Source organism: Dysidea avara, chromosome 4, assembly GCF_963678975.1.
Source record: "Dysidea avara chromosome 4, odDysAvar1.4, whole genome shotgun sequence".
In the NCBI taxonomy this organism is placed as follows: domain Eukaryota; kingdom Metazoa; phylum Porifera; class Demospongiae; order Dictyoceratida; family Dysideidae; genus Dysidea; species Dysidea avara.
Genome location: NC_089275.1, coordinates 44,965,500 through 44,987,642, shown reverse-complemented (window position 1 = coordinate 44,987,642; position 22,143 = coordinate 44,965,500). Strand labels below are relative to the sequence as shown.

General features: G+C 38.7%; 2 protein-coding genes across 2 annotated transcripts; both read right to left on the bottom strand.

Annotated features, from left to right (window-relative positions):
* Nucleotides 1-1,859: 1,859 nt before the first annotated feature.
* On the bottom strand, nucleotides 1,860-5,951 carry LOC136254206 (sialate:O-sulfotransferase 1-like). The gene is made up of 2 exons (XM_066046875.1): nucleotides 4,965-5,951; nucleotides 1,860-2,369 (listed from the first exon to the last, which is right to left on the bottom strand). Exons 1-2 carry the CDS (start codon nucleotides 5,938-5,940, stop codon nucleotides 2,035-2,037), a joined length of 1,311 nt encoding a protein of 436 aa, XP_065902947.1. The 5' UTR covers nucleotides 5,941-5,951; the 3' UTR covers nucleotides 1,860-2,034.
* A 9,466-nt stretch (nucleotides 5,952-15,417) lies between these two features.
* On the bottom strand, nucleotides 15,418-17,711 carry LOC136252376 (ATP-dependent DNA helicase PIF6-like). The gene has a single exon (XM_066044801.1). It carries the CDS (start codon nucleotides 17,144-17,146, stop codon nucleotides 16,154-16,156), a length of 993 nt encoding a protein of 330 aa, XP_065900873.1. The 5' UTR covers nucleotides 17,147-17,711; the 3' UTR covers nucleotides 15,418-16,153.
* Nucleotides 17,712-22,143: the final 4,432 nt, after the last annotated feature.

Here is a 22,143-nt window from a genome sequence, read left to right as displayed (position 1 = left end):
CTGAAACGTGTTGTTTTGGTTGCTGCATCACACATTTGTTATTGTTGTGTGTTTGTGTGTAGTGCAGTGCGTGTGTTTGTGTGTGTAGGTGTAGCGTGTGTGTGTGTGTGTGTGTGTGTGTGTGTGTGTGTGTGTGTGTGTGTGTGTGTGTGTGTGTGTGTGTGTGTGTGTGTGTGTGTGTGTGTGTGTGTGTTGTGCGTGCGGTACATCTGTGCGCATAGTGTAAATATTGTACTTATGTGTGTGCTTGAATAATGGTGTAAACATGTCCATATCATAGGGGTGTGTCTTTGTAATGTGTGTGGATCATTGTTTTTGTGGTTTACACACACATGCTGTGTTGTGTTTGTGGTGTGTGGTTATGACCTTTGTTGATATAGTGACACATGCTCACAATTCTGTCAGTCCTTTTACATGTAACCATGGTAGGCCTGTGGGAATTATGCTGGAATAATTTTGGGAATTTTGATTGCAGAAGCTATGCTGGAATTATTCTAGCATAATTTGGGAATAATACGAATAAATGAGAATAAAACATGAATAATCAGCACATTCAACTAAACCAGACAAACTAAGTGACAGAAAACAATACATTGCAGCCATTATCAGCAGCCATTATCAGCAGCGTTTGAGTAAGTCTTTTCACTGTTGAAGCCTTCTTTCAACTCCCAGCAGCAAGTTCATTACAAGACTACATAGAGGTGTCCTTATTAAAGCTGCAGTGTAATAGTCATCGAACTTTACCGATGAGCAAATCAGATGGCTGCAGGTTCGATTCGAGCCTGCCCAGGTCCATTCATGGATGTTTTTCTTCTTTCTTCAACTTTTCAAACATACTTAATAAAGTTAATGTGTTTGTTTGTTGATGAAGAGCAGGCTGTAGGACCAGGTGTCCTACAGACCTTCAGCACTTGTGCTGTAATGCCTTAAGAAAAATTATGCGTATAATAATAATGCAGTTATTGACAGTTACATAAGAAATTAGTATGCAGTGTTTTGCTAGATTTTTTACATGTGTTAGACTGTTTTGCTATGTTTTGGTGAATATGCTAACTAACTGTAATTCAGTGGGGAATAATGATAAAATCAGAAGCACAAAAGGAATAAAAATGAGCATATTGATGAAATTTTAGGAGAAATTCAGCATAGAATAATGATGGAAATTTGGAGCATAATTCCCACAGGCCTAAACCATGGCCATTCCCACACGCAAAGTATCCATATAGATAATATTGTGTATAGTATAAGTATATGCTACAGTCATCTTATTTACAACTAGCTAGTTGACAGAAATGAATTTTAAGTTCCTATAACAGAAATTGTGGTAGGAAGAGGGAACAGTAGCCAATTACGTAGTACAATATTATATGATAAGGAATTGCATTTCAGACAGTGAAAGGATCAGGCAATCAGTATAGCGTTGGCTTGTTTTTAAACCATGCGTGATGGAGAAACTGATGAGTTGTGAAGCATGTAATGTTTCACTGATTTGTCATCATATGCATGTCAAACAATTTAAAGTTTAAAGTTACAGTATTCCCCCACCTACAGATTGACAACTATCCTACTGTCTAATCCTGTTAGACTGTTACCCTAAACCAGTAGATCCACATTTTCAGTTTCACACTTCCTTACACACCATCAACTCTTTCTCTTGTTGCACTAATTTTTGCAACATGGCTATGTTTTGGTTGCCTAAACACTATTATATTTGTAATTATTTGCTAGCTATGTCTGGCTAACTGGCACGCGTACGATCAATAATTTTCTAACAATTCTATTTTTAAAAACTATAAATATACCATATTTTCATGCAAAAACTTTTCATGATAAAATGTGTAAAAATATTTTTACATGAATGACTGCTCTATTGCAAAAAAAATCGTGTAAGAAATTTTCATATAACGTTTTGTATACAAAAGTCATTTTACAATGAAAAAGTTGATAAATAACTTACATATATACATAAAACGTTGTAGAATAGTAATACGTGCAAGATTCATTATGTGCTCATATCTAAGTGTTGATATGTAGTCAATAACTTATGTTGTAGGACTGTAATATTTTATTGGCCAATTGAATTCGTGTTGATACAAGTTTTCTTAACTCTGGAGTATATGGATCAGTAACATTTTTGCTGAGTTTTCGGTGAAAACCTTCAATTGTAGATTTGATGGTACACTGTAAGTCATCCTCTGTGTAGGGAAACTCCAAAAATTCCATCATTCTTTTCAATTCAGCATATAAATCAGTGAGCAAGTTCTCATATTTTACTACTAGTACTGAAGTCTTCACTGACGCTAGGAACTGTTCAACGTGAGTTTGCCATCTTTTGGAATATATATCCACTCGTGAATTCCATTCTTTACCTATTATAACAAAAAATTGATGATAACCAACAGTGTTGGTAGTAACACATTACATAATATTATTAATTTTGTGGTAACTAACGAAATACGCTATAAAAACAGATGATATAACTCAAGTTACTTTAATAATAAATGTAATAAGTTACCTAAGTAATATAGTTACTGTAACGAGTGTAATATTACATAATATTATTACTACAAGTAACGAAGTTACTAATCTCGTTAGTAATCAACTGAGTAACGCCCACAACAAAGTAATGAAGCCTACTGAATGAAGCTTATTCACCAACTTCTTATTTATAACCAAGATTTGCATATTGCCCAACAATGCAATCATGGCATGTGATAAGGTGGTAGTTTCACACGTGACAGCTTAAGGCTGTGGACACAAAGTAATACAATATGTAATATTATTATAGTTACTTTATTTTTTGGGTAATAATATGTAACTGTAACTAAATAGTTCTGTTGCAAGTAATATGTTATGTAACTAGTTACTTTTACAAAATAACTGTCCCAACACTGATAACCAATTCCAAATGTGTTGTACAATAATATTAGTAATACACCAAGACCAAGGGAATTAAGTGATTTAGTGCTACAAGAGTCTGACACTGCATATAGCGTCAAAGTGTAGTGAGCTAGGGTGCTACTAGGACTTGAAGCTCATCATTTTCTATTGGTTGAGGTGTCCAAGTAATTTAGACTGTATGTTAAAATACCTACAGTTAAAAAACTGGAAAATGTATGCTATGTACTGTGTAAACCAATCTGTTACCATGATAACAGACCACTGTAATATAGTCCAAACCGTGCATCAACTTATAAACAATAGCAGAGATAGATTATAGCCATAGTGTATTGGACCATTTCAATGGAGCTTTACAAGGAAAGTAGCTGTGGTACCTGGAGTTAACTGTGGAAATTCAAACAATTGTCCATGTATGGGTGAGACTTTGGACACCCACACCTTCACCCACTAGACATAGTTCTATCTCCTGTAGAGTATATACTAGTCCTGTCCACGATAGAATTTGCCTGCACTAACTAGCACCTAAGTAGCACGGGTCGCCCAGTGTTGCTAGATATATGTGGCTAGATTCTGTAAATGCTATCCCACTACGGACATGTGATACAGGAAGTTAGAAACATGTAACTAAAACGTGAAGAATGCATGTAGAAACAAAAATATATCAGTGGTGACTTGACACCCAGCAACATGCAGTCTAGGCATGGATCTGCAAGAATCTCACATGTTTGTGCAAGCCTACTTTTGTAGTGGAATGCAATACAAAAAAAACTTTTTTGAGCACTTGTGTAGAATCCTTGATATATGTGGTTGTATTCCCAAAAGTAAAGGAGTTCAAAAGTCTTGTTCTGACAGGAGATACTGTATGATCAGTAGTTTACCTTGATTTTTGGACATGCAGTTCACTCTCGTCTCTTTCTCACTGTTTTTGAATTTGCCTAGTTGTAAGAAAGACTTGTAAGGCATAACTACCCAGCAACGGATTCACCTGTTATATTGGGAATGAAAAGCTAAATCTCCATACAAGACTGGATGCATAAGTTACAACCACTTAATTAAGCACCTGTAGACATGTTACTGTCTTACCAATTGAATTTGTAGTTCTGTATCTAAATCTCAGGCTGAAACTTCAGTGGACCATTATCTGGATAAATGAAATCTTATAAAATGGAAATCAAAAAATGCTGAGTTCTTGCAGATCCATGCAGTCACATTATAGGCATGACTGTGTGCATGGCAGTAGGTTTTACTTTGTGTAGGTGTTGTGTGTGGCAGTGGTACTTTCACATTCTGCCAATAGAAAAAGTATATAGAAGAGATACCAAGACTGTTCATCACAGACAGACTTTGAATACTTTTCTTCATCTTTCATAATACATCTGGTACTATAATGCAGTGTATAGAATTGATTGGTAACTAACTAAGGTAGGAATTAACTTTGCATGTTGGGTGATCATCTCCTTTGCTTCAGCACTGATCCTCTGCAAAGAAAGAACAGTAAATGCCAATTTCTAGAGGGAAATTATTATAGATCTATTAATCAATCTCTACTCAAGAGCAAATCCAGAATGGTGCATTTGGAGCAAATTCCTCTCAATATAAGTTACATCTCAGTCAATTACTCTGAAATGAGGGCTCAGATGAATGCGAACAGACTATACCAAAAAAATTTAATATTATTAATATTGGTAAAATAATTTTACAGCCCTCTACTTTTCAAGATCGAGATACTCTAATTGAACACTCGTGTACTCAAATTAAACATTAAGGTACATATCAAAAAAATTCTGTCAAACTTATTACCAAACATACCGAATTAGTATTCCAAAGGTTGGTGATGCTGTAGGGCACTTGCAAGCTATAGCACTTGTAACAGTAAAATTAATATTATTACTATCCTAGTATATCAAACAGTATTATGGTTGTACTGTTTAGTAGGGTTCCCCCTTAAAGTGACACATGCCGCTAAAGAGTGTTAGTTATCTAAACATATTCACTTATATAACTATATACATGAACACTTATTGGACAGCTTTACAGTGGATCTACCGTACAATATTACTCACCAAAGACAGTTGTTGTAGAAAGATGTGCTGTGCTGTGATCTTTAAAAGCTGATCTCCATCGATTCCATTCAGCAAGGATAGCATCAAATGGATTTCTAACAACGTAAATGATATTATGTTTGTATAACCACTTCAGATCATTAGTTTGGGGAAAATGTAACTTAACAGTAATAACATTATCAGTATAAACTCCTTCTCCTATCATGCCTTTAGAGATGTAGCTTTCATCACAATCCTTGTAGGTACCAGTATAAATTCCGGTAGTGGTCTCTAGGAGTTGTCGCACCCATGAGTTACCTGATCCAGGGAAGCTCAGCAATGCAACAGTTTTACGATTTTTCTGAAAACTTATACTCTTACATTTCTGAAAGTGTTTAGGCATAACCACATTTCCTTCATTTGTTATGTTCACTGGCTTCTTTGCCTTTGCTAATGCTTGACCTGTACAAACCAAAAATTGCTGATTGAAGGTTGAAGAAAATAAGTTTCCGGGTACCCCAAAGTCATTAACAAAGTTGGCAATTTGAGATCCAGAAAATTTGAGTAAAACTGGATACCGACGTTCATAGGTAAGGCCATTGATTGATTTACCTTTGCTCCGAAGAATTTCGAGAAATTTAGTGAGCTCTTGTCTTGTATTTGATTTATGAACACTTTGCTGCGGCTTGCTGGTGTTGCTGATACTATTGTCCTGCTTGTGTGTTGGTCTCTGTGAGACCAGTGTATTCACCGTTGCAGTTGATTTATCAACACTTTCCTGTGGCTTACTGGTGCTAATGATATTCATCATCACAATGCTTTTGTTGTCCACTTTAAGTGTACGCCTCGGGAATGTTACAAACAGTGTGTTCGTGGGGCTGGTTAGGTTAATCTGCAAAAAATCTTCACTGGAACGAAATACCCAGAGTACGCAGACGGATAGGGTACACAACGCAACAAAATACACCATAGATCTCGACGATCGTACTGATATCATTTTGAAAACAAGGGGTGTGGTCCTAAGCGCCTCGTAACTTAATTGTCAACGCATGGTTACGCGCCAGGTACCGTATAGACTACCAGGTAAATATTTCGAGGGGCAAATATTTCGAGCTTAATTGAACAATGTTGCTAAAAATAAAAATAAATTTTTTAGCAATAAAATTTTTACTTGTTTCTGTGCTTGGTATTAAAAAGTATTAAAATGCTCTCTATACAGTACCGCTCAAATGCAGAGGCGTAGCCAAGGGGGGGCAGGGGGAGGCATTTGCCACCCCATCACCGTAGTGTTTTTTTTTTAAAAACCTCCGTCACAAGCTTACCAATATTAAACTGACACGCAAATGACTATAAATTATGTGCGCTGCTGCGCGGTACCACCAGGGGTTGCTAGTGAACGCGCACACACAACATTCAACTCACTCGTGAATCCACCGAACGAAAATATTAGAGACGCACTTCTTTAGCCTAGATTACTCACGTGATAGAGAATTTTCGAATCTAAGGAGTGACCCGCTCAAAGGACCTCGGGGTATCACTCTTTTCACCCTATTTCATAACCCTACAGAACTTAGACAAAAAAAGGTGAACCAAAAAGGCGAAAAAAAAGTGCAGTCTTGAAGGGGGATCGAATCCAGGATCCCAGTGTGATGGTCCAGTGTGCTACCAATTATGCTACCGCTGCTAGCTCCCTTGATTCCCTTCTTTTGTATCTTATAAATGTGACTAACGAAATAAGCTGTATATAGTAAGAAGAACCTAACCCTAAAGGTGAAGAACTGAGAAACCAAAGCTGAACTCTAACCCTAACGCTAAACTACTAGATGCTTCCCCTAAAGTCTACTACTCGTGGCAACTACTGGACGCTTCCCCTAAAGTCTACTACTTGCGGCAACTACTGGCCTAAGGCCACTCCAAGTCATACCTTAGTTTCTGGTCACTCCCAAGCCTACAAATGGATGCGGGCGGGCGGATGATCAGGACTTCAGGACTATAGACTCTACTGTGACAATATACTGTATGGTATTATTATTTGCTCAATTTAGCAAATTCATGTTGATTTTGTTTTTAGTCAAACTTAACCAACAACATAAGTAGTTGTGCTTCGGCAAAAATGCACTAGGAAAGTTGTTGATGGATCATGGCTAGCTATACACTGATGTATAGCATTTAAGTATATTTATTTATTTATTTAATTATTTATTTAGAATATACTATAGGAAATGTTTTGCTCATGTAGCTACTTATGCTTTCCAAGTGAAATAAATGTCTCATTACTAGTCATTAGCTATGTCAGGAAAATATTACTACGACTTATATAGCTAAGTTGTTTAAATGATCATGATCCAAAATGAAATTTAACTTCTATTTTCACATCATAAATTCTTCATTCAGATGTGAAGTCGTAGCCCACTAGCTATGTGTTTCCAGCCTTCTATTCAGTAACCTTGAGAAAAGTAACTGTCAAAGTTTTGAGTCATTGAGTGCTCCAGACTAGTGTTTTTTAGTGATCATCTGGGAATGTTTAAACTATAAGGGTTTCTACTTGCCAATCTAATTTTAGTTATGGAAAAGTTTAAGTTTAAGCTCACCGAATGTTGCCGGCTTTCCATACCCCTGTAGTGTTCAGTGATAAGGAATTTGAAGTTACTAGACTAATCATTAGAGGACTACATTTGAATTATAAAGTTAAAGCTATGGCCCATCTGCATGGGCTAGTAGTTAATGCTACTGAAATTACTTTGGTTACAGAAGCATTAGTAGCAGTTATAATCTGAACAGCTATATAATCAAGGACAAAACTAGCTATAGTTAGAAACATTTTATTAGACTTAAAAGTGTGACATATATACCTAATATTAGAGTTAAGAGTAGTGTGACTGCTCTATTGGAATCCCTGACTGCTCTATTAGAGTATCTCGATCTTTTACAGTAAAAAATAAGTGTCTTGCTGGGTCACATGCACTTAAGCACCTGTAATATTAATAATAGTCCTCATAAACTAGGGTTCCAGGTTTACCATGCGGGCGGGTGACCAGAAACTAAGGTTTGACTTGGTGTGGCCTAAAGTTGACTACTCGCGGCAACTACTAGATGCGTGCCCTAAAGTCGAAGAGAGAGAGCAACAACTACAGTAGGAAGTCTGGATGCTTTTGAGCTTAATATTACGTAAGGCCTAGGGTTATGAAAGGTGGTGAAAAGAGTAAAACCCAAGGACCTCGCCGCGGCAGGAGTCACAGTGACAACTCACAAGTGACAAAGGAGATCAGATGACGCTAAGAACCTACTGCCTATGAGGTCATAAAGTGTTGAATGTACCAAGTTTATTTTCTCGAGTCGATCACACTAGATCGGCTTTGTACGGCAGTGCTGCCAGTGTAGTCGGCCTATTCCAAGAGGGCGGTTCTTCAGAACTCCCTGGATCAGTCACAAGCTTACAAATTCTGCTAGCAAGAAAGACCGGTGGGATTTCATGTAATACGTGGCATTTGAATTTCACCGAGTGAAGTGAGTGAACATGTCATCCTGTCAGCAGTGTGCTAGGACTGCAACACAAGCTGTGGTTAACGTAAAGTAGCACTAAAATATTAACAATATAGCTCTACCGGACTGTGGATGAATTTGTTGAAGTACAGTTGTGGCACGTGCGATGATGCTCGACGAATGTACCTCCATTGAATCATTGATAAAAGATAAGCAATCAGTACTGAAGTAGTTACGTAGCTAGTTGTGTGAGCTGTAATAATACAACACCGTATGTTGGCTAGTCCACCATTGGGTCATTAGCCCTTTTTGCAATCATGAATGATTTTGAGCGTTTCGTGGGGGCATGCCTGTCCCTCCATCACCTTCTGGCTAGCTACGCCCCTGCTCAAATGTTAGTCTCGCGCAGCCAGACCACTATTATTATCATTAACCATTAAATTATGATGAACAAGGGGTATACAAAATAAAAGCAAGTGGATCCTCAGAAAACATGTGATCGCACAACTGACCAGTAATTGGGTCAGCATACGGGCATGGCAAGGAAAAGAAAGACTATTTACACACACACATACAGAAAAATTAATTACATACAAAAATTAATTACAAAACAGATTTAGTAAATTTAAAAGCAGTCCAGGTTAATAGTCCATTCCTTTGAGCTTCGACCAAAGAATATCTGTTGAGAAGCAGATATTGAGGCTCTGGCCATCTCATTCAAAAGTCCTCTAATACTAGCTTTAGACAAAGAGAATACTTGCTGGGTGAAACAAGTTACGTCCTTGATTGCATGGATAGACTTAGGTTGAAAGTGACCCAAAACACTGACTTCTACAGTTCTATAGCAGGTAGAAATATTCAAACGATCCAGCTCAGCCAAAAGTTGCTGATATTCTGGTTTAAACTGTTTGCGGTCACGGGTTGATTCGATGTGCTGAACTGAGTCGAGTGGACATGTGAGTTCTACAATACCCATCAATGAGGAATGAGCATTGTAGATAACAACATCAGGTCTATAGGGGGTGACTAAGACAGATGAAGGAATGGTTTCACGTGGAGGATCATTGGAGCAAAATCCCTGTAGGTCAGCGTAGACCTTGACATCATGACAGTCAGCGAAGAGGGTTGTTAGCTTGGATGCCAGAATATGTAAAACTTTATTATGTCTATAGGTGTACCGTTGCTGTGATAGAGCGACTGGACAGCCACCCAAAATGTGTGCTGTTGTTGGACGGTTGGAATCACACAATTTACACTTGGCACCACAATGGATATACCAATGCTGCAAGCTGACTGCTGTGGGAAATGTGTCAGAAGAAGCTCTTAACAGGAAGGAAAGTTGCCCAGGGTGAAAACCAGTCAATAGCTTATTCCATGTTCTACAGCTAGTCTCTAATCTGCATGGCAGAATCCAGAAATTACATTGTACAGTAAGTTGTTTGAGATTGGCTTCGTTTTCCGACACAAGGACACTACTATAAGCTGGTCTTTAGCCTTCTTATACAAAGATCATGCTGATGGCATATTGGAAAGTTGGCTTTGGGCGTACTACAAAATGGAGTAATCCTGTTCCTGAAACTGCAAGGGATTATCGCCAAGATGGAGATGCAATCCCAACTCCCGCAGCCTAGGATCAGAAGATATATATATATACATGTTAATGTACAAACTCAATCATGAGTATATTCGTACATATGTAGTTAGCTACTTATTTACAAATTTATATAATTGTTAAATAAATCAAGAGATGGAGCTTGGATAATATGATCATCTAGTTGGTTCCATAATTTTATTGTAAAAGGAAAGAAGGAGTTCATATAAGCATCTACCCTTGTTGGCAACTGCAGAAATCTTTGATGGTGACCTCTAGTTGTGGTGTTGCTTGGTCTAAAGATGTACCAATACAAGAGAGCAAACTAAGTTTTGCCTCTCTAGACACTTGCACTTTTCTTTTGTGTGGGAATCAGGAAAAGTCCCGACTCCCACACAAAAGTAGTGGTCTGGCTACGCGAGACTACTCAAATGTATCGTCGTCTCTCAAGAGTGTGTTTTTTTTGTTTTTTTTTCACAATCCAAAACTACGTAATCGTACACGAACACATTAAACAGATACAAAATAAAATAAACACATTAAACAGATGAGTCAAGCTGAACCTCTGCCAGGCGCAGTTCAGCAGAGGTAGTGGGGCGCTCCACATGTACATGTCTCATGGTCCTACTGCCCCGGATAGCCAAGATGGCAGAATGGAGTAAAGAAAAGAGATGGAACATCGCATTAGTGAAAGTGTTTTGGTATAGGGTGTGCCATGTTTCTTAGAGAGTAAATCAGCTAAGCGGCTATAGAATATAGTTGCCTCCCTACCAAGTCCACCAAATGTAGAAAAAACAAGAGGGGTAAATGAACCACACTCCACACTGCGAACCCTATCACCATATTCCCGCTTCTTCTCTAACTCATGCCTTCGAAAAAGTGATGCAGGCTGAGTCTTAAGGTAGCTTGGTGCGTTGGGGTGAAAAACCTTTATATAAAAAATGCACCCTGGCGTCTACCCCAAAATCCAGTCGCACGAACATCTGCACGGGCCTCATCATTATGAATGGCAGAAACAGGAGCAATGGTCTCTCTGTTCTATACCATATGCGTATTTTGTACCATACGCGTATGGTACATTTTTTATTTATTTTTTAATAATTTTTAAATTATTCGTATGGTACATACCATATGCGTATACGCGTATGGTACATACCATATGCGTATACGCGTATGGTACGGAAAATCGTACCGTACGCGTATGGTATGTACCATACGCTATGGAGTGTTATTAGTGCCATAATTATACTCATATATTACACTAAAAAATAAGGCAAAGGCGAAAGGAAAATATGCATAGGGCGCTGATAGGAGGACGGTTATTTTGAAGACAGCGCTTTTTGGAAGGCGCTATAATTACAGGCAGCGCTTTCTCTGAGTTTAGCACTTTTAATATTCATAGCGATTTCACTAGGGTGATATAGCCCAAGTTTTAATCAATGTTTATATTTCAATATCGATAAGTTATTTTACGCTTGAATTACCTGCCATGCAGGAATGTCTGATTTCTACTGCATGGGGCTTGCCACCGTGAGTGTCCGGCCTAGCTATAGCTATGCCAACTGAGCTGGTTTCCCTTCCTGCGGCTCTCTCTCTAGTCAGTGGCGGATCCACAGGCCCCGCCCCCTTCCCTCCACGCATACACACTTGCACACATGCATGCACACACACAGTCTTCAACCTTGTTGTGATACCATAATGTATTGTATAGCTTAGTAGTTATAGCTTGGTATTTTAAATAATAAGACAACAACATGTAAATAAAAGTTTTGTCTGTGCATGCATATTTGCAGTAGGAAAACAAATTATATAAGCGGGTCAAGTTAATATTTAATATAGTTGTAAATGGTGGGCTATATAGTTGTAAGACAAAAATAGCAAACTGCAGAAAAGTATGCAACTATAATTTTTTCTAAGTTTTTACACATGCATGTGTGTTGTGCATTTCTTAACTGTCCTTTATAGCTACAGTCTATACAGTTGTTCTTGAGATAAACATTTCTAATTGTGTGGTCTGTGATCTCTTACGGATCTTCGGCCTACCAAACCAGAGAGTCTACTACATTCAGGACCTGCTTGGGTATCAGTGTAAGTGCATGCATGTAGCGATACCACTGCTCATTCATAATCCGAGCTAGGTTCTGGCTAGTTGTAAAATTAAATATATGTTTTTAGCCCCTGCTCATAAAGCAGTTACGCATGCATGTATGAGTTTTAATCTCCTGATCGTAGGGGGCATGTGCATGCATGTGCATGCATTACTGCAGCTCCAAGACATAAAGGCAAAGCCATGAAGGAGAAGAATGGAATGCAAGCTATAATTATTCATTATTCATGCATGCATAACTTGATCTAAAAACTCTCTATAGCTAGCTATAATAAAAGTGATTTACAGTAGGATGAGGTACATGTACTTGCTTTCTACGCCCTTGAAGAGATGACCAATTTAGTTCATTGCAGTTTTGTGATACTGACCATACTGCATGTCCCTTTGGCCCTCCCTTTCCACAATATACTCTGCCACAACAAATGTTAGTTCCAATCTTTACTACAATATACCGTGCATCTATAGCATGCAAGAAAGCAGAAGCTATGTAGTTAGACCATGAACAAGACGGGATGTGTGTGAAAATTGGTAGCCTTACAGCTGCTTGGAAGGCCCATGGCTTGGATTCTAAAGAAACAATGAGGTAAACTATTAGTCAGGTTCTATATGTCAGCTTTGTTCAAAATTTATGGAGATTAGCAAACAAAATAATACATTTTTGGAAAGCTAATAGAGGATGGGAATCTGAAAATAATGCAATGTTTACATTTGCACAGATTCCGCCTGCAAGGTTGGAATTTTTTAGTTTCAAAGTGATAGCTAAAAATAAACTTTTTATTTCAATGTAAAAGTTTTCATAATAAATTCTCTTGTGACATGTTTACGCCTCTATCCGCAGCAAGAGGTGGCACCCTATCAATTAGAATTAGTCATTATTCACTCATTAATAATTGAAAGCAATCTTGAATATTAGTATCCACTGTAAATCCATGCAACGAAATTTTGTTTTCCAGTGACAGAATGATTGTATGATGTATCAGACAAATCAAGGGGAGGGGTGGTCACTAGCAATAGTCCTGTAGAACCATCTGCGACCAGGATCAAGGTTTTTGATCGACGAAAATATACCTTGATCGCTTGATTTCACCTTAAAAATAGCCTTGATTGCTTGATAATTTAGTGCATATGATTTTGATCCCGGTCGCAGATGGTTCTACATTTTATTTTATTTATTTATTATCTAATTCATCCAAATAGGAAGGGGTGGCACCAAAAGGCTAGGACTATTGGTAGTGACTACCCCTTGAATATGTAATTAAATCAAAGATCACTGCCATTGTTGACAAAGCAATTCTCATCCATGCAGGAGATGATAAAAATTAAAACAATCATTTGGCACATCTAACTAAGTATAGAAGGAGAGATCGAAAAATTAAAAAACAACAACTAAGAAATAGTTAAACAGTGATGAAATTTAACAGCACAAGTGTTGAGACACCTGGTTCTACAGAGATGTGTGTTTGAAAAGGTTGTAGAAAGAGAAAAATCCGTGACTGGACCTAAGCAACCTTGATCCTGCAGCCACCCAATCAATTTACGCTCAAGCACTTACAGGAGGTGAGGTTTTTTCTCTTTGTAATTTCAGATCCATTAGCCTATATATTGCTCTGAAGTATTATTAAGCTTTGCACATTAGACGACATTACAAAAAAGAACAGCATGAGAAGCCGAGTGTCTAAAAGATCAATCATATTGCTATGGAAAATATTGGCAATAAGCCAATACAGTAACAGGGAACGATATATAGCATAAATTGACACCTTACATGCATTGTCAGTGAAGAGATCTAAAGCACAAAGAAGGACAAACGTACGTCCATGATGCATGATGTGTTATTGTGGTCGGTTTCCAAAATCAAGCCTGTACTATATTATGTGCTTGGCTGGGAGAAAGTCAGTCAGTCAGTCACTCAGTCAGTCAGTCAGTCAGTCAGTCAGTCAGTCAGTCAGTCAGTCAGTCAGTCAGTCAGTCAGTCAGTCAGTCAGTCAGTCAGTCAGTCAGTCAGTCAGTCATGCAGTCAGTCAGTTAGTATAAAATTAGAAAAGTTTTAAATACTATTACGAGAGTTTGGAGTTGACATTTTTTTTGGCTTGACTGCGATTCTGCCAAGCTGTCATGAAGGGAAATTGAGATTGAGACTAATTTTAGGAAGGTAGTTATTCTAAACTGGAAAAGCTCAATCCTGCATGATCCCTATAATATACAATCATACTGCATACTTATGATGCATCGAAAATGACAACAGTGACAGTGCTGAGTATATATGTGCATACATACATACATAGCCATGATATCTTCGTATTATGTAGCTTATTCATTTTGTTTCATGCATAATAGCTATCAATTATTTTCTTAGTACTTTAGAGGCCATTTCAGTAATGGATTCTATATGAGTAAAAATGGTGTTTGTTGCAATTATCTGTCAATAAGAGGCCAGAAATTTGAGACTGCTATTTTCAAACTAAATACTGCTATTTTCAAACTGCCAATCGACTACCATACAGGCAAATGTATGCAGTATAGATGTAAGCATTGATTTCAAGCTTTATGTAGGCCCGTATAAATTTTAAACAAAGTTGTACATGTCCTGACTATTATGTGTTGATACATGTGCTCTTGAAGCCAGTCATATTGTTGCCAATTGACAGTATCACCTTTTATGCACTAGTACTATAGCTAGGATTTTCATTAAAATGACTGCTAATTCAGAAATATGGACTTGTAAATTGACTGCTGTATTAGAGTGTGTGACTGCTCTAACTTAGGCTTCAACTGAAGCCAAACTAATATATTCCACCAGTTATGCATATATCTCATTCATGGCCAATTAATTCATTCTTTACACTAAAATTCATTTGTGAGTTACTGCAGCATAACAGACACAAACTATACTTCGTTAGTAGTTTTCATGAATATAATTATATACCTCACATCTAGTGAATAGAGATGTAAAAATGTCTTAAGAGAATTATTTGATGAATCTTTATGTCAAATTAAAATTAAATTCCTAACTTCATTGGCAGCTATCATAACATTAATTTTAAAATGCTGACCTTGTAGGAATCTGTGCAATTGTAAACGTTGATTTTCAGATTCAACATGCTCTAAGCTTTCTAATCTCAAAGCTGGCTATATGAGATTTTAAGGGTTCTTCCACTAAGCTATGCGGTTGTTTGAATTTGAACTGAGTCATTGCATGCATGGTTTCTTTATTATGATTGTCTAGGATATCAAATCATATATATATATATATATATATATATACTAGCTGTAGTACCTGCCCTATCGTGCAGGGCAGTATGTACAATGACATGGAAATTAAATGAAATTACAGTTGGTAATATACTATTATAGATACTTTATAAAAGACTAAGGAAACAATGTGGTGTAAGGATTGCATGAATGCAATAATTGTGGAGAAGTGCACTCTTATTGGAATATTTTGTGACTTAAGTTGCTCAAATTCTACCATCAACCAAACATACCATGAATTACTGTAATCTGCACTACAACGATTCTGTTATGACAAAATATAACAGCATGGGTACAGAGTGGGGGCTAGCAAGGAATAATAATAAATGAAAACAAAAAATTTTGAGTCATCCAGCCCAAGACAGCTCATGGAAAAAACCTGCCAGCCTTTTCTTTTGTTTTGCTGCACAGGAAAAACCGAAAAATGCTCCACTCTGCTTTGTATGCATGTGTAGAAAGAGTTCAAATCATTGCTGCAAAGTCTATAAATAGCTCCCATTTTCACAACGTGCCCCACGTTGTGAAGAACAGTCTGCCACGGGACCGTGTCATTTCACTGTGTAGCTGCAGTCATCCCTCCTCCGAGCAAACCATCCAGGATATGCATAAAGACAAAAGAATAGAAAAGATACATAGTTTCACACATATATACAAAGCAACCATCTGATACATTTTTTTACCATAATACCTTCCTTACCACCATCCACAGGTACTGATCCACAATATCACAAAGCAGCAGTAGCAGCAGACAAACCTAACTAAAGTGCATGTGTTTGCCTATCTAAAAACCTCACTATAGACTACATTACGTGTTTTGCAATCCCCTCTAACTAAAAGTGTCAATCTATCTGCTGAACCTACCCTAGATAGTGCCACATAAAGCATGCCGTGTGTGAAGCTTTCATCCGTCAAATCTAATCCTACACCCTTAAAAGTTTGGCCCTGGCTTTTGTTAATGGTCATGGCAAAGCAAAGTGCAATTGGAAATTGAAGCCGTCTAAATTCAAAAGGCAAAACCGAGTTACTCGGAATGAGAGGAATGCGTGGTATTATAATATCGTGTCCTGCATATCTACTGTGAGAAATCTTGGCCTCTACTGTGTTAGCCGACAGTTTAGTAACTACACACCTAGTGCCATTAGTAACCCTTGGAGGATCTAGAGAGCATAGAATAATAATAGGAGCGCCTACTTTAAGTAAGAGAAGATGCTGAGGTAGTCCAGATACCTCTAAAGAGTTCAAGAATTCTGTTGGAAAGTGAACAGCCTGAGATTCATCAGGTATGGTGTCCAAGGACCTGTAGTCACAGCAGTCACCAGGTAACTGCTCCACCAGAGTCATGTTGATGGAATGAGTGGTCTTGTTAAGAGGAGCAAGAATGCAGCGTTCAGAAAGCCAAGCCAAGTCCCTAAAGTTAGAGAGCAAATCTGGATACACCCTGGAAACCAGTTCCTCCTTGCTATCCACAAAGGTTCCCATGGTGTCAGGTAGCTGGACAACATCAGGTAGAGTGTCAATAGGAAACTTCCCATCTCCAATGGCCAATAGTTCTTCAGCGAATTGTCCAGCTGCCACATCCCCACACAGGTGCACTCTCATGTTAGTGTGTAGTTGTTTAACCACCACACTGTCCCACAGATGGGATCGCTTGAGGCAAGCATCAACAATGTTACCTCTAGTGCCACCTTGAATGACAGGTAGAATCTGCCTGAAGTCACCACACAGTAGCATGCACTTGCCTCCCATTGGATTATCATTCCCTTTTGCCATTTTGTTGAGTAGAGCCAAGCCCGTGGTTTCCCAAAAATCATCTCCTTTGTGAGCATCTCTAACAATTTCTTCACCTTAAGCCTAAACACACGGGCCACTAAGTCTGGACGGTCCAGAGGCTCTTGACCTGGTAGTAGATTGTTCCTAATCTCTGGCCAATTAGGATTGGTGGTCATGGTGATAAAGAGGTCGGGGTGGCCATACTTCCTAACGTAGGTCATTGCATCCTGCTGACGCTCATGCATGTAGCGTGGTCCACCAGTAAATGACAACGGTAGGATCACCCTACGACCAACATTCCTGGGGTCACCATCCCCATCTACCATTGCATCCCGCAAATCCTGGTAGCAATCAGCACGTAGTGCCTTTTGCTCACGCCTGAGAAACTGTAAGCGCTCAGTTTCAATCTTACAGTAGGCGTCAACCAGGAATTGCTGGAAAAGTCTTTTAGCCTTAAGCAATACAGGCACTTGCTGCCTGACCATGATGTGGTAGCGGTAATACACCATGGCTGTCAATTTCCTACCATTAGCCAATTTCAGGTTGATGTGCCATCCATCGGTGCCATAAGAGGATACTGTAAAGGATCATACTCCCTATGAAGTTCAGAAATGCACTGCAAAGACCCATCCCTATAGTGCAAAACTATATCCCTATTATTTACATTATCATTAGGCATTAGCACTCCTACCTCGTCACACATCGGGCTATTGTACCTCCTAGCATGCTCTCCTACAGGCCGTTTGTTCTCATTAATCACTACCCTAATATTTGCTGGCTCATCATGCTGCTCAAATATTTCTTTAGCTACCTTAATAAGTTGAACATAGTGATTATCGTCATGCAAAAGCTCAGTAATACCCCTAACTATGTCAAGCCTTAACCCATCAACTATCCCACATCTTGTAGCTACTTCAGTTTGCTGGTTGTCGATAAAATAAATATGGGAAAATTTAGGAGACTCACCTGTTGATGGAACTAAACTACCTACACGATGATAGACTTGACCCTGTACTCTAAAAAAGAAGGATTGAAGCCAGCCATAGTTATCTCGTTACAGCCAAAGCTTGTCATTTGAAATGCACTATTATACTTACGTATGCTAGCTAGAAAATGTTTACCTGCTGTGTTTGTACCTTCATACAGGTGTCTCAAGAATGACTGGGGCTGTGAAAATGTCTCTAACTGGACATTACCCTTCAAGTAACAAAGGGATTCGGTCTCCTGGGGAAATTTTAATGCGCCGCAGTGTGTGCATTCTACACTAAGTGTGCCTACATCTGTAGTGTTGAAGAAGTTGTGTGGCTGATAGTTAAGCCCCCTAAAGCTTGGGTGTGTGCTTGCACGTACCTGTTGTCTACGTGCTGTGTTAGCCTGCTGCTCCAGAGCTCTGTAGAGTGGATCAGCTCGAGCTTGCTGATGGGAAGCTGTATCTTGTTGTTGCTCCTCCCTCCTTGTTGCTGGGTCTTAACGCGCAAGTCGACGGGCAGCTGTTTCACGCTGCTGTTCTTCTTCTCTGGTGGCCGGGTCCGCACGCGCAAGTCGACGGGCAGCTGTATCACGCTGCCGTTCTTCTTCTCTGGTGGCCGGGTCCGCACGCGCAGGTCGACGGGCAGCTGTATCACGCTGCTGTTCTTCTTCTCTGGCCGAGTCCGCACGCGCAAGTCGACGGGCAGCTGCATCGTGGATCCGTTCCTGTGATCTTCTTTCTTCGTCCTGGCGGCCACACGATGGGCTTCTGCGTCACGTTGTCGTCGTCTCTGTTGTGAGTCGAGTTCACACCTAGCACTGGATGAGGTGGTAGCTCCAGTTGAAGCCTCCTGGCGGCGCGTTCTGCTTCTTCCCGTATCTTCTCTGGATCCAATCTTTGGTTCTGCTTGCCGGGCGTCTCTTTGCTTGAAACGCACAAAAAGTAGACGATCGTTTTCGCTTAGGCGGCATGCTCGGGCATGCTTACACAGCACATCAAATGAATTTGAATTAGAAATATCACGTGTGTACAGTTGGCAAAAACACATGTAGTACAGTGCGAAAAAAGGTGTACTGAAAAGGTGCCCAAAACGAAAAAAAAAATTCACACCAGCTGGACTCGAACCCACAACCTCGCGCACGTAAGACAGGCACCTAAACCATTAACCTATCTACTTCACCACATTGTTACAGCAATATTTTTGTCTTATAAAGACTTGTACAAATGGACTGAGATAGGTGTTTACTTGCGGTTTGCATGCGGTTTATAGAAAGAATTCAAGCGAATTTTAGTCTACACACCTGCCTTCAACGGCCCGTAGACGACTAACGATAGCTCGCACGAACTTTTCGAAAGCGTCATTGTTGAGCTCAATAAAATCAGCGCTTCCGTGACGCCAAAGACGCTACGAAACGCGCAGCGGTTCGAGAGTACAATGCGTGACATCAAATGGAATGCAGACAGACAGACAGACGGACAGACGGCTTTTCACTCTTATAATATAGATATATAGCTATATAGGCCTGATCAGGCAAACATTCAATGTAAAGTCTTACACTTCACTATAGTTTGATCAGTGTCGATGTACTGCTCTCGTATATGGAGATTGGGCAGATCTAGGCAAGTGGCCTATGCAGTGAAGCCAACCCTGAGTAAAGCCTCCTCTCTTTTGTTTTAGACTTCACTTCTGAAGACCATAATGAACTTTTGTCTTAGCATAGTTTACTAATCTCTCATGAGTATATAGGCGTATGCCTTGATGCATCTTTAGGTGTAGACAGATATGGATAATTCCATAACAGTACCAATTACTGTGTAATGTTATATTAACTTACGCATGCCTCCCTCAATGCCAAGCACCAAATCTGGAGATCTTGTATGCAACACCAATATACTATTAACTCCTGATCACTATTTAGCTTGTAATAAAAATCTCACATATAGACAGGGCTAGCGCGCTGTGTACAATGAAATGTGTAAAGCTGTGGTAGTATGTAAAACATACTCTATGCATTTATTTGGTTATGATGATAATAGTAAAGTGTACTCTATCATGCAGCTGCATGCACTGGTAGGAATATTATTGGTCCTGGGGTCCCACAGAAGCTAAGGCTATAATAGTAGAAAGTGTTCAAAAGCAGAACAAGGAAACATGCTTTATAGAGATTGCGGTACTCTAATAGAGCAGTCTAAACTAAACTGATAATTATACAGAAAGTGTATAATCTGTAATGTACATGTATTAGTTTAATTAAGGTACCATCAGTTCACCATCCAGTTGAACACTATCACAATTAGTAGCTACCTAAAAAGTGCAATAGCTATATTATACAGTTTATATGTACAGCATGCATATATCCCTGTTTCATCACATCTTGCTACCATGTTCATTTGAATACACTCATCATCATCAGCTAGCTGCATCTATTATGTATACATCTAATTGAATTATGTTCAGGATTGCCCCACGATGCTGTTTGCATCTGTCTAGTTTAATTAAGATAGCATGAGCTTCTAGGAAAGCATGCATGATTAATCTATAATACATACCATATTATATCAGAAAAGGTGCTGGGCACCTTACATGTCATGGTATAACACATAAGGAGGTGACATACTACTATAACGTGTCCTATACATGCTGGTAAAATTTGCAAATATTTATGTAATGCATACATTCATGGAGATATCATTTTTAAAGAACATAGCTAAGGTTGCCTTATGTAAGTGCATCAACATGATGATATGATTTCGCAGCTAAGTTATACAGCAGAGCTGTAAGCTACAGCTAAATAATACCTGTCATAATTATTGATGTTTCTTATTTGTGAATGTTTCACAGTCAAACTTCAAACCCTAAAAAATGCAACTAAAGCATATATAATAGCTTTAATATTTTAATACAATAACTATTTTTATACATATAGAGATGCATATTTTGTATGAAAGTGCATCTATGATGCATGGTAGTAGTTTCAAGCAGTAAACATGAGTGTCGTGACCTTGTCAGCACCTCATCATGTGATATTGAGGCTCTACCAAAAGGAGGTTTCCATGAATGGAACTCTTTGGCAGCCATAGATCAGCTCCAGGCGTAATGATGTGAAAAGTTGATAATGTATAGCTACCTGCATATACCTGTTATATAAATATTTTACCATACATGTGTGAAAACTACAGCCAAGTACATAGTCATTTATAATTGCAACAGAAGTATTATGACATAGCATAGTAGTATTGGTGCCAGCTTTACTGCACGGCATTGGTGCCTGCCCTACAAAAATGTAACTACCCTATGTGCAGGTAAATATTATTTATACAATATATATCAACACCATTCATGCATGGAAATGTAAAGAGCACGAGACTGCCTTATGCAAGTGCACAGAAATGCTGATGTGATCACGTGTGTTAGCTAAGGTAAACAGCTGCTCTGTATAGCTATGTCTATATACCTGTCATCAGTGTTGGGCAAGTTACTTTGTAAAAGTAACTAGTTACATATTACTTGCAACTGAACTATTTAGTTACAGTTACATATTACCACCCCCAAAACACCTTCGCTGTAAAAAAGGCGCGCCCAAGAAACTACAAGTACCTGGAACCCAATGTAAAAAAACAAAAAGAAAACAGCTCAGCTGAAGTGAAAAGTAACTGGTAACTTAAAGAGCTGATATCTGAAGCAGCCAAGAATACAATTACTAAAGTTTAATCCATGCAAGAACACCTTGGCTATAAAACATTTGTGTACATGAAAGTAACTGGAAACTGAAATGGCTGATATCTGAAGCGGCCAAGAATGAATGGTCATATACAACTAATTCAAAAATTTAACACTGAACCTTTATAATTCGGCTGTGTTCTATATTCACTCTTGCTGCATCGTAAAGTAATTTCTTTTAACTCTAATTGGCTGGTAATTTGGCCGCCTTTTTTCAACATCACTGATACAGCTACTTACCAACATTATCACCTGTCACCATTACAAGATCTAATCATGAACAAAAATTCCTACACTATCATACAT